The 13009-nt window shown below is 35.6% G+C and overlaps 1 protein-coding gene across 8 annotated transcripts in view; it reads right to left on the reverse strand.

The window, feature by feature from the left end:
- RALGAPA1 (Ral GTPase activating protein catalytic subunit alpha 1) overlaps positions 1 to 13009 on the reverse strand; it is a 259277-nt gene that overhangs the window by 80605 nt on the left and 165663 nt on the right. For all 8 annotated transcript variants that reach the window (XM_039257004.1, XM_039257003.1, XM_039256998.1 and 5 more), the window contains 2 exons: positions 4458 to 5322; positions 1599 to 1670 (listed from right to left, as the gene is read on the reverse strand). In XM_039257004.1, coding sequence (XP_039112935.1) covers positions 1599 to 1670; positions 4458 to 5322 — 937 coding nt within the window. The remainder of the gene's footprint in view (positions 1 to 1598; positions 1671 to 4457; positions 5323 to 13009) is intronic.

Consider the following 13009-nt stretch of genomic DNA (forward strand, 5'->3'; position numbering starts at 1 on the left):
GTCTGTGTCTCCCTCTCTCTCTGTGTGATCTTTCTCTCTCAAAAATAAATAGATTAAAAAAAAAAAAAGAAATTTTTAAAGAGAGGGAGTTATAAGGCAGAGTTGTTTGATGTAGGAAAGGAATGAATTATCCTTTACTTTGCATTCCTTCAGAATAATGATAGCATGTGGTTGGCTTGTTTCAAATCAGAAATCATTTGATCAGTCAGAATCACTGGATTTAATTAATGAAGTCTCACTAATGTGTGTTAAAATGTGAATGTGCGGAGGAGAAGAAAGGTTAGGAGCTATTGTTCTACCAGACTTATATAAGAGTTTCAAATATTTGAATTGAATCCTTAGTGAGGTTAGAGATGACCATTTGACTATAATGAAAGGCTTAAAAAATAAAGAAGTGGTTTATAATAATTACTCTGAGAAGCAAGGCAAGAAGTGAACAAGGGATAAGAAATTTGCTGAGTAGCAGAGAAGGTACTGCTGAAGTTAAGGAGCATGAATCTATAGTAAGTCTCTATATCACACTGGTTTGATCATTTTCTCTAATAATATACTGCTGCCTAGGAATAGAGAAAGTATATGTTAAGAATGATTCTGATCAGAGAAATGATTACAGCCATAAATATATTAATATATATTATCTATATATCTAAAAGTAAATGGAAGAGTACTTTTGAAAATGCCAGAAATGGTATTTCTATAGTTGACAATGTGCAAATTAGCTGGACAGGACAAGTAAAATCAGAGGTCGGTGGCAGAGAGACTGTGGGAACATAAAAAGTAAAAAAAACCTGGAAACATAAAAGTACAAAATAGCAGTTGACAAAGATGTGAGAGAGTGAGAAATGGATGTTAAGTAGGTTGTGGATTTGAGATCTCAGAAATATAGGCATTCTGAGTAATGGTAACATTCAAAGCATCGCTTTTTTAATGTTACTAGTTAATACTGCCCCAAAGCACTTACCCATAAATTTTATTTTTTGAGTCTAGAAAAGAAAGTAGCACATATACATGTCAACCTTATAGGAATTCCAGTTAACTGATATTCTGCAATTTCTAGTACTGGTTTCCCAGAAATCTTGTCCATATACATCCCATATGCATCAAGAACCCAATTACCATTAAAATAATGACATAACAAGGTTTTACACATCAAAACCCACATGTAAATGGGTATATATCCAAGAGCTTAATCAGAAATTAGATTTACAGCAATATAATAACCTACATCCATCTTTGTGCCATTAATATTTTTAGTATGTATTAGCTTCTATTTACCAGTCCTTTCACTTGAGACCTCTGAGACTAATCAAAAAGGGTATACTTGGAATGTCTAAATATGGGAAAACCAAAGGACATTTTATAAGCTCAACCAGATTTCTGCAATCAAAAGAAATCTGAAATCCATAAAAAAGGATAAACAATTCAAAGATACTAAATATTTTAATGTAGCCCTGTACTTTTTTCAACAAGTTTATTATTGAAAGGTATAAATAAATGTAGTTCTGCTCAGAAAGTTAGAAATCAACAATACGGTATTATTCACACAGAAATAGCTGACAGTTGCTATGTATAAATTTGAAGGTTCTCCAACAACTTACCACTGTCTTGAATCCAAGTTCCTAAGTTCTCTAAGTAGTTTCTCATTTTTCTTCAGGAGATGAAAGCTCCTCCTAAACAGAGAGATTTATAAACATTTTTATCACCTTTGCAGTTAACGACATGACAGTCCCGGAAATACTTTCCAGTCTACTCATGCAACTCTTAAATACTTTTCTTGCCTTTTCATACTTCTAACACAAAGGAGAACAGACCCTAAAAGAAATGTAACAAACATAGGTCATTTTTCTACCTAGGCCTTCACGGATTTCTGTTAGTGAATCATTAGCTACTGGTCACTTCAATTTTTCCTTGCAGAAGCTTATGAAGCTCATATCCAGAAAAATGGATGAAAAGATTTGTAGGTTACTTCTTAAGAGTTCCTTAATAATATGTAGGTAAGGGGGCGCCTGGGTGGCTCAGTCGGTTGAGCGTCCGACTTCAGCTCAGGTCATGATCTCACGGTTCGTGGGTTCGAGCCCTGCATCGGGCTCTGTGCTGACAGCTAGCTCAGAGCCTGGAGCCTGCTTCAGATTCTGTGTCTCCCTCTCTCTCTGACCCTCCCCTGCTCATACTGTCTCTATCTCTGTCTCAAAAATAAATTTAAAAAATTAAAAAAAAATATGTAGGTAAGTTGTTCCTAATGAAAAATAAAATATCCACACAATCTAAATCATTACCAAGTAAGCATATGGATTACCAAGTAATCCAGATGGAATTTGCTTTGCTTTCTTGTTTTACCGTATAGGTATTTTTTACACTGTGAAGCAATGTAGGAATTTCACCAAATAGGTCCTACAGGTGCTAAATATGTACAAATTATATTCAACAAGTCAATGCTTGCTGTGGCAAAACATAGCTTCCTACCTTTAATTTTTTTCGAGAGACACTATATGGACCATCCTACAGCAAAAGAGAATAAATGCACTCATGTGAGTGGCAATTATCTATGTTTGGACATACCATCAGGCAAATTGTGTTCCTGACAAACTGTGTCTTTCCCATAAGGCAGAGGATACTCCCTTCTAATAAATGGAAGAGTTTAAATTAAGGAAGATTCTAAACACTGGTCAATCAAGTAGAATTCCATTTCAATGCTTCACCTGTGTTTAAATTACTCTTAAGATTTATTTATCCAGTAATTCTTGAGCTTCCCTTCTACAAATTGAACAAAAACAATACATTAAACAATGCTGCTTCTTCCACTTCCCTAGAGCTTTTAGTATCAGAAATTAAAAAAAATAAATGTACAATAATGCTTTACAATTTTGGCATTTTACGTAATTACCTAATTTCATTCTCACCTTTATCTGAGATAAGAGTTATTTCCTCAACTTATAGTCTGAAGCTTAAAGGTTAAATGACCCTAACATGGTTATTCTGATTTAAATCTAATGTCTTTTCATTTAACTCTTACATGAATACTTTGTGTTTATTGCAAGTTTTTAATATGGTTTTTTACAACATGTGTAAGAAAACAAAATTTTAAAAAAATGACATACAGATTCTTTTCTTGATTTGATGCTAAATGTTCAGTTAAGTTCTCTGATACAAACAAGAAAAGGTCATACTGCTGTCTGTCTAAAAAAACCAGTTAGGCTAATGTGTGACATAATAAGAAATAGGTATTTGGGCTCGGCTCCCAGTTCCTGACACAGAGCTCCTAAAACCCTTGTATTTTTTGATGAAGGTGACAGAAACATCTTACACAAAGTGCCTAAATCCCTTGCAATTTCCTTGGTAACAGGAGCATCTTTTGTTCTGATGAGGTGATGCCTGGTGGGCTCTTAGAAAACTTCAGGATAGGGCTTGGTCATTAGAAAGCAATACCATGATTAGAAGCTTGGAACTTCAGGGCCAGCTCAATCAGTTAAGAGACCGACTCAGTTTCAGCTCAAGTCATAGATCTCATGGTTTCTGAGTTCGAGCCCTGCATAAGGCTCTGTGCTGCCAGTGCAAAACCTCCTTGGGAGTCTCTCTCCCCCTCTTTCTGCCCCTCCCCCACCAGTGCATGCACGCGTTCTCTCTCTCTCTCTCTCTCTCTCTCAAAATAAATAAATAAACTTAAATCAAAATAAAAAGAAGCTTGGAACTTTCAGTCACCCTATGGGGAAAGGACAATCGTAATAATTAATCATACCTATATGAAGAGATCTCCATAAGAGTCCCTATACCATGAGGTTCAAAGAGCTTCCAGGTTAGTCAACCCAATGCAATGTGCTGGAAGGATGGCAGTCCCTAACTCCATGGGAACAGAAGCTCCTGCAACTTTGGATCCTTTCAGACCTCACCCTACATGCCCCTTCATCTGTATGTTCATCTGTATCCTTTAACCACCCTTTATAATAAACTGCTAAATATAAATAAACGTTTAATGAGCCATTACAGCTAATTATCATTATAGGTAATTATCTGATTTATAGTTGGTTGGTCATACATAAGTATAGACTTACAACTAGTGTCGGAAGTGGGAGGCAGTCCTTGTGGGTCTGAGCCCTTAATCTGTTGTGCTAACTCCAATTAGTGTTGGAACTGCCTGGTGTGGAAAACCCATACGTTTGGTGTCAGAGGGGTTATAAGAAAAAAGTTTTTCCTGTTAGTTTACAGGAAGGTTGGAAAAATAAGATTTCTTTCAATTATATGAGCTATAATTTCTAAGTCATACTTCTACTAGCCATTATGAAAATGTTAATAGTTATTTTATTGTTTTATTTTTATTCACTTGAATCCTGATCCGAAATCTGTCCAATGGCCAAAAAACTAATTGGTAGATAAAATTTAGTGAGGAAAAGAACAGAGACTAAAATACTTGATCAAAAGATGAATAAGATTAATGTTAAAAAAAATTCTTTTATTCTTACCTTTTGTCCCACGAATTCATTCCCAATATGCTCAGAAGCAATCTGCAATAATAAAATGCTGACTGAGGCTTTTGAGGTGTTGGTTCATCTTGTTCCACAGCTTTCATGTTTAAGTCATTGAAGTGTTTCTCAACAAATTCTTTTTCCTCTGTATGTTGCTTAAGGATAGCATTAATAACATCATTTTCCTGTTTTTCAGAAATGCACACAGGTTGTGGAGCAGGGATATTAAGAGAGATTCCAGTTCTCTGTAAGCATTCAGGACTAGTTATACCTAAATATTGCAAAAGCTCATCAAGAACATCTTCTTCATCTCTTATGGTATCCCAAGTTGGTACAGTTTCTCTAAATCCTCTTTTAAACTGGAGGGAAATGCCATCATTTACTGTTATATCTTCTAAGCATTCATTAGATGCAGGAGGCTCTTCGGCCTTCTCTTGCCGAGATGATGAAAGTATGAGAGATGTAGGCTCTGACAAGCCACTCACAGGAGGTGGTCCATACAGGATGGCAGAATCCCAGGAATATTTTCCAGAGAGATCACGGACTATGACTCTGACATTTGAATTGGCTGATGCAAGGCCAGCAGATAAACCTCCTCCAGGTATACTCTCTTCTGATCTGATCTGGATACAGGACACTAATGTTGTATTGTTCAACACAAAGAACTGGATATTTGGACTCTCAAAGAGTTCAGGAGAAAGTTCAGTACTTTCACTGTAATGATTGTCATGATTTTCACACACCTGACTTGTTAACATAGCAGGACCACCACTCATTGGATAATGGCCCAAATGATTTACCAGATGTGTAATAACAGTGCGGGCAGCTATAGAGATTAATCCTTGTTGCATCTGAGTTTTCACTAGAAATAAGAAATATAAGTGAGTGGAGATACTGCTGCTTTCTAGGAAGTCATGTAACAATGAAATTTTTAGAAAACAAATGGAGTTTCATCACCTTATCAAAATAATATTCAGATATTAAATATGAATATTTTCAGTTTAGATTCTGTTCTATTAGAATGATGGCAAAGAAAAAAACTCTTGAAGTTTTGTTAATTTTTTTAAAAAGCCCTTTTTCAAAGTTTTGCGTATGGATTCACAATTTAAATCACACTTATTTTTTAAAGCTTTATTTATTCATTTATTTTGAGAGAAGAGAGTGAGCAAGCATGAGCCTGAGCAGAGCATGAGCATGCTGCCAGTGCAAAGCCCAATGCAGGGCTCAAACTCATGAATTGTGAGATCATGACCTGAGCCGAAATCAAGAGTTGGACGGTTAACCTCCTAAGCAACAGAGGCACCCCTGTAAATCATTCTTTCAAAGAAGGATCGCAGGTATTATTAATCACTTAAAATCACTCAGCACACAGATTAGAAAGCCAATGAAATCTGACAAAGTTGGGGGCGCCTGGGTGGCTTAGTCGGTTAAGCGTCCGACTTTCGCTTAGGTCATGATCTCGCGGTTCGTGGGTTCGAGCCCCGTGTCGGGCTCTGTGCTGACTGCCAGCACAGAGCCTGGAGCCTATTTCGGAGTCTGTGTCTCCCTCTCTCTCTCTGGCCCTCTCCTGTTCACGCTGTCTCTCTCTCTCTCTCTCTCCCCTAGAAATAAATAAAAAAATAAAAATAAAAAAAAAAAAGAAATCTGACAAAGTTTTAATCTCATGAGTAGATTCAGAGAAACTGCATGCCTTAAGTGTCATTTAAGTATGGCTTTTACCAATGATATAAAAGCTTCAGAGAAAAGTAATCTTTCACTAAACTTTAGGAGTCAGAATCAATTTAAACAGTGATCAATGTAACCAGTATATATCGTGAAAACTTTAAGGGAAACCATATTTTATGGGCCTGATTATGTATTATATTTTTGTAAGATATTCTTCTGGTTCACTGCGGTCCCAATTAGTTGCATGTAAGAAGCATTTTCTTCCCTTCCTTAAGCACATTAGGGAAAGCAAATAGATATGGAGCATATCCATAGCAAAGAGTAAAAAAAGAAAACAAAGAATACAGCAGTCAAGGGCAAGAAATGTCAGGACCTCAAGGAGGAGGAAAAGGGAGGGAAGAGAAGGAAGACAGAAAACAGAGAATATACGGAGGAAAGAAGAAGTGAAGAGAAACAGTAACTTGGCAAAGCCCACTAGTCAAACATTGCCAATGTGACTGCAAGCAGGCTGATGTGGAAGCTAGTTTTGAAATGGGTGGTGTCAGGAAGTTGGGGACAGTCTTGATACTTTTTATCTAGGACGCAGGTGAAGAGTTGTCATTAGTAAGAAGTACTCATCATATGTTAGAAGATGATGTTTAGTTGTGTGTTTATGTGAGTGTATGTTTACAGTGTTGTCTTAGTTATAGACATGATGACAGAGGGATTGTCTCTTTGTATTGTTCTACCATAGTCATAGAGTGATCTTGTCTGAGTATTGTTTATATTCTGAAAGTTAATCATTTGGGATACCTGCCAGAATAAATCTAGATTTGAGAATGTCCTGATGATCAAAGTATTATCTATATACAATAAATTTCTTAGTTTTAAGTATACTTTGTGATCCATTTTGACAACTATATGGAGCTGTGTAACCACTAACATAATACATAGTAAAATTCCCACTAAAAAATACATTATATTTTATATAAATTTTATCTCTATAAGCTTTAGTTTAAAAAACATTTATAAGGACATTAGCTTGTGCACTGCTCATATGATACTTAAAAAGAGGCAAGAGGAAAGAACAGTCTTACATTTTTAAGGCCATAGCCCTCACTGACTACAAGCAGAGATCAGCAAAAAATCAGCTGCTATGCCATTAATAGCAAAAGCATCTTCCATTATTTTCACTCTAAAAAAGAACAGTTTTCTCTGGGCTTTGGTTGATTTTGAAATGTTAGAGTATCAAAATTTTAATCTTCTTCCATTATCAATCACATTTTAGGACCACATATATGTATATATGAATATTTTTCTGTTTACTTAAAAAGATCCAATTATATTGAGCTGTTCTCCAACTATAAATATAGCTGGTTCAGCTATTCAACACTAGATAACACTAAATGATTAATCTTAATTCAATACTACATTTTCAAGACCATATGCAAGTCAAGTAAAAAGATATGTCACTGGATGACAAAAACAGGTGGCTTGAATCTAGTGTCTGCTTTCCCTTCCCTCATTAAAACTCAGAATGTAATGGAAGTTCATGCTGTTGGGAGCCTTACAGACAATTTAGCCAGTACTTGTCATTTTGAACATGAGGACAAGTGGGTACACAGAGCTAAGGGATTTGTCTACCATAGGACAGGCTGGTCTTTTGCTTTCCAGTTCAGTGTCAGTTCCATCTTTACCATAACTCTAATTTCAATTATTTTTCTCTTTTGTTAAAATGCCCTTTTTAGGATACCTGAGTGGCTCAGTCAGTTTAGTGTCTTGAGTCTTGATTTTGGCTCAGGTCATGATCTCATGGTTTGTGAGTTTGTGCCCCATGTCAGGCTCCCACTGACAGCATGGAGCTTGCTTGGGATTCTCTCTCTCTCTCTCTCTCTCTCTCTGCTCCTCCCCATTCGTGTTCTCTCTCTCAAAATAAATAAATAAATAAATAAATAAATAAATATTTTTTAAAAATGCCCTTTTCTTTTGGCAGATCACTGTGACATATGGACACAATGAATTCAACTTTTTTTTCCTGTGTATAGTAACTTCAACATAGTATTATTTAGCATAACTTACTATCTAAAAGGGCTAGATCAATTGAAAAGCTCATTTAAGTAAGACTAAATCACATTGTAAATGGTAATAAAAGGGGTGCCTGGGTGGCTAAGTTGGCTGAACATCTGACTTAAGCTCAGGTCATAGTCTTATAGTTTGTGGGTTCGAGCCCTATACTGGGCTCTGTGCTGACAGCTCAGAGCCTGAAGCCTGCTTCTGATTCTGTGTCTCCCTCTCTCTCTGTCCCCCTCCCATTGTGCTCTCTCTCCCTCTCAAAAATAAACAAACATAAAAAATTTTAATAAAAATTATAAAGACATTAAATTTTTTTGATGTATGAAAAGAATTTTCTGTTCTTTGTCTTCCTCCTTGCTTAGGAGTGATATATATCTTGTTCTAAGCAATGAATCTTTACTGCAGAACATTTCTGAAGAAGTGAAAGAACATAATTTAATAGAAACAGATATAGAGAAGAATTCCTGACTTTGCCTCTGGCTTGATTTGTGATCATGGATGAATCACATGAAACACACTAAACCCATTTTTCCTTTAAGAATAATATAGATTTCTTATAAAGATGAATTGAAAACTCATATACAAAGTTGAATATAACAGAAACAATATAAATCATTCAATTTTAAGAGCATTATAAGTAACATGGATGTTATGTGTTCCTTTTTCAAACTTTCTTATAAATAAACTGCAAGAATGAGCCAGCTCTTTCCCCAAAACAAAACCCTAGGTCTAGGGTCCTGTCCATCCTATACATCCTCTTGTCAAAGGAAGAGACAGTGGGAATAGAGTTCAAATGAACTTGTTCACGAATCTGTCATAATTTTTAACACTAAGAATACTTAAAAACTCTAATTAGATTTTAGATGTAGGTAACGGCATTTTCTTTCCTAAGCTGCTTCTCTAAATTCAGGATATATATAAATATGGAAGGATAAAAATCTCTCAATTTGTTAACTGGGCAATTTTCTTTAGGTTTTTAAGTTATGATGAATTATAGAACATATGTATTTCTCTTTTCAACATTGACAGATATAAAGAAAACATATGAAATTCTCAAATTTAGGTATTCAAAATGAAATTCTAAATAACTAGCCTTGTGAGAAAATGTAACATGAAGATATCGATGCTTCTAAGGCTTTGTGTAACTAGCATTCATTTAAATAAGTCTATTCAGGGTTGTCTTTCAGATTGTCAGATTAAACAAACCCTACAGCATTTGCAGCAAACCCATAATTACAGATTATTACAGCATACAAAAGCAGCAAGACATAAAAAGCTGCTGCAATTCATTGCGCTCTAATAGAACATGCAGAGGAAGTTAATTTTGGCAAATGCTTTAAATATTAGCTTTGCATAATATGTATAGGTGAAACTATAATTAGGACAAAATGAATCCTTTGGAGCCTCCTTTCACTCTGACCCTGCAAATGATGACTTTTTGCTAATAAGACTACTGCCATTTGAAAAAAAGCCAACTTTACTACCTTGCTTTATTATTTAGTAAATTTAATAATTACACCTACTCCTGCCAATAGTCCTCAAATCAGACTCGTTCAATTTAATACTGAGCTTATTAGGGACACTCTATGTTTAGAAACCTTTGGCCAAAAAAGTACTTGAAGATGATGAAACATGCCTTAGACAAGGGCACAATGATTAGTCACTTTGCCATATTAAAAAAAAAAAAAAAACCCAGTACAGCATGTTGTCACTATAGACCACAGAATCACCTGCTGTTGGCTTACAGCTGTTCCTAAAAGACTCTGCATTAATCTGGTCCTTTATACCTTTAAGAAAGTCCAAAGGGAACAACTTAATACATTTAGAGAACAATACTCCACAGAATATTTGGTATCCATTTAAAGCTCATCTACTTAAATAAATCTTTACCTTTGTGTCTTTTACTGTAACTGTTAATGGTACAGTAAATTTTGTCTGCAATACATTAAAAACTCCCTTTACGTAAGTAAACTACTTATTTCACTGTTTAACAAATGTGCTATATTGTCCTCAATCAAGCTTTATCATTTTACCCTTTTGAGAAAAATGCAAAAAGCAACTCATCTTTCCAAATAACTTTGTTTTTAAGTAAAATAAACACTGTTTTACTATATCAAATCTAAGAATTTAATATATAAAGCTGTCTATATATCAACTATGGTCTAAATTATTTTGCTATACTATGCTTCCCAGTATATCTCTACTATATTTGAGCTTTGATGTAAATCTTATTTTCCTATTTCAGTTCCATATACAGCTGACCCTTGAAAAATATGGGGATTAGGGTACTGATCCCCCCCCATGTAGTAAAAAATCCATGTTTTAACTTTTTACTTCTCCCAAACCTAACTACCAATAGCCTACTGTTCATAGAAAGCTATACCAACAACATAAGCAGTTGATTAGCACACATTTTGAATGTTATATGTATTAAATATATTCTTATAATAAAGTAAGCTAGAGAAAAGAAAATCATTAAGAAGAAAAAATATATTTATAGTAAAAAAAAAAAAAAATCCATGTGTCAGTGGACCTGCATAGTTCAACTGTATTTGTGTTTTAAAGAAACTATTAGCAATTTGTGGTCAATCCCAAACCCTAGCCCTATTTCTTTGACGTGTAACTTCAGATCTTCATTTGCATTCTGTCACCAATCCATTATTATGGCCACATCTTAGATGTCTTATAACATTTATAACTATTCCACCTTTAAAAAAATCAAACTCTTTGAGGGCTTAGTCAGTTAAGTGTCTGACTCTTGGTTTCGGCTCATGTCATGATCTCACAGTTAGGGAGTTCAAGCCCTACATCGGGCTCTGCGGTGACAATGTGGAGCCTGCTTGGGATTCTCTCTCTTTCCTCTCTGTCCCTACCTAGTTTGCATACTCTTTCTCTCTCAAAATAAACATTAAAAATTTTTTTTTAATTAAATAAAAATCAAACTCTTACTTAATAGCTTACTCTTTGACCGCAGTATCCTAGTCTAGTAATTTTCCTGTTCTGTTTTGCAGAGCCCTTGGAGAGGGCTGTTAGGAGGTGGGCAGAAGAGAAGTCAGAAGGATCCCAGGCCTCCACCCTGCTGCAGCTATACTTTTTACAAGGTTTACAAAAGTTATTTGAAGGGGTTCCACTGCTTAAAAACTCATTTTGAAAACTACTGTCCTAACATACTGATGCTCCTAGTGATTCTCAACCTCAGCTGCATATCAATCACCTGCAAAGCTTTAAAAAATCCTAGAAATCCCAAATCAATATATCAAAATCTCTATGGATGGGAACAGAGCAGCAGTATTTTACTGTGCAACCAAGGCTGAGAATCACAGTTCTAACTTATTACCAACATTTACTTTCTGGTTCAATGAATCATTCCATTTTCTTTCAACTTATTAGCCATTTCCTAGCATCAATTTGACCCTCACCAAGCCTAGGTTCCATGGCTAAACCATATGCCAACATTCTGAAAGCCACAGTTTCCAAGTATTCTGCCACAACCACCTTACTGAATGCTGGCTGGCATAACCAAAACTTCGTGGTTTCCATTTTTCTGCTGGATTCTCAATAACTTCTGCTAATCCCCTTAATTTACTTCCATCTTCTTTTTCTTTCTGGGTCAGAATAAGGGCTAATATCAATCTACAATTTCTAGCTAACCCTTCAGGAACTTCACCCTACTAATGATCCCCTTCTCATCTCCTTTCTCAGTTTATAATGAAGTTCAACTCTCTTCATCCTTAGAACTCCTTTATCCCTGAATCATTTTTTTTTTTTTAGCTTACCTACTGTCTTATCACTTATTTTTTACACAGTCCAGCTTTAAAGAGTATTTTTGACAAATAGCTCTATTTCTTTAACACTTCTTTGCTCTTCAACCCACAACCATCCACTTCTCCCTCCTATTTCTCTGCTCAAACTAAAGCAGACATATTTTTCAGTCTTTCTGTATCTGACCTATCATTTAATACCATTGCCCAAACTTTCAAATATCTTTCTCCTGCTTTTGTTTCTGAGAAATTACTCTCTCCCAGTTTTCCTTTCTTTCCAACTTTTTCTTTGCAGAACACACACACACACGTGCGTGTACACACACACACACACGTGCGCACGTGCATAAACATAAATATAATTCCTAACAAAGACCTCTCTGCTATGATTGAGATCTGCATATACAACAAACTGCCCACTAGTGGTCTTCATATGGATATCCGATAGGCATCCCAAACTAAACCATTTCCAATACAGCCCACCTCATTTTCCCTCCCAAACCTCTAACCTTACTCATATTCTTGGTCTACTTTGGGAGAGATCTAACCAATTTAGACCTTTAGCAATTCTTGCCAGGCCTATTGCAATAGCTTCATGATTGGTCTCTCTGCTCCTAGCTTAACTTTCCTAAAATCAATCTAACATACTAGAGATTAGCAAACTTTTTCTGTAAGGGGCAGATAGTAAATACTTTCAGCTTTCTGGACCACATGAACTTTTTTGCAACTATTCAACACTACCATTTTTGCACAAAAACAGCCATAATGATACATAAATGAAAGCATGGATGTTTCTCAATAAAACTTTATTTACAGAAACAGGTAGCGGGCATGGGCCATAATTTGCCAACTCCATAAAATACTACTTTCAAACTGCTCTTAGGAAAGACAGACAGATACCATATGTGCATCTTGAGAAACTTAACAGAAGACAATGGGGGAGAGAAAGGAGGGAAAAAGTTACAAAAGGAGAGGAAGGGAGGTAAACCATACGAGACTCTTAAATACAGAGAACAAACTGAGGGTTGATGGGAGATGAGGGAGAAGGGAAAGCAGGTGATGGGCACTGAG

This window comes from Hyaena hyaena, unplaced genomic scaffold (genome assembly GCF_003009895.1).
Source record: "Hyaena hyaena isolate Hyena2069 unplaced genomic scaffold, ASM300989v1 scaffold_599, whole genome shotgun sequence".
Lineage (NCBI taxonomy): Eukaryota > Metazoa > Chordata > Mammalia > Carnivora > Hyaenidae > Hyaena > Hyaena hyaena.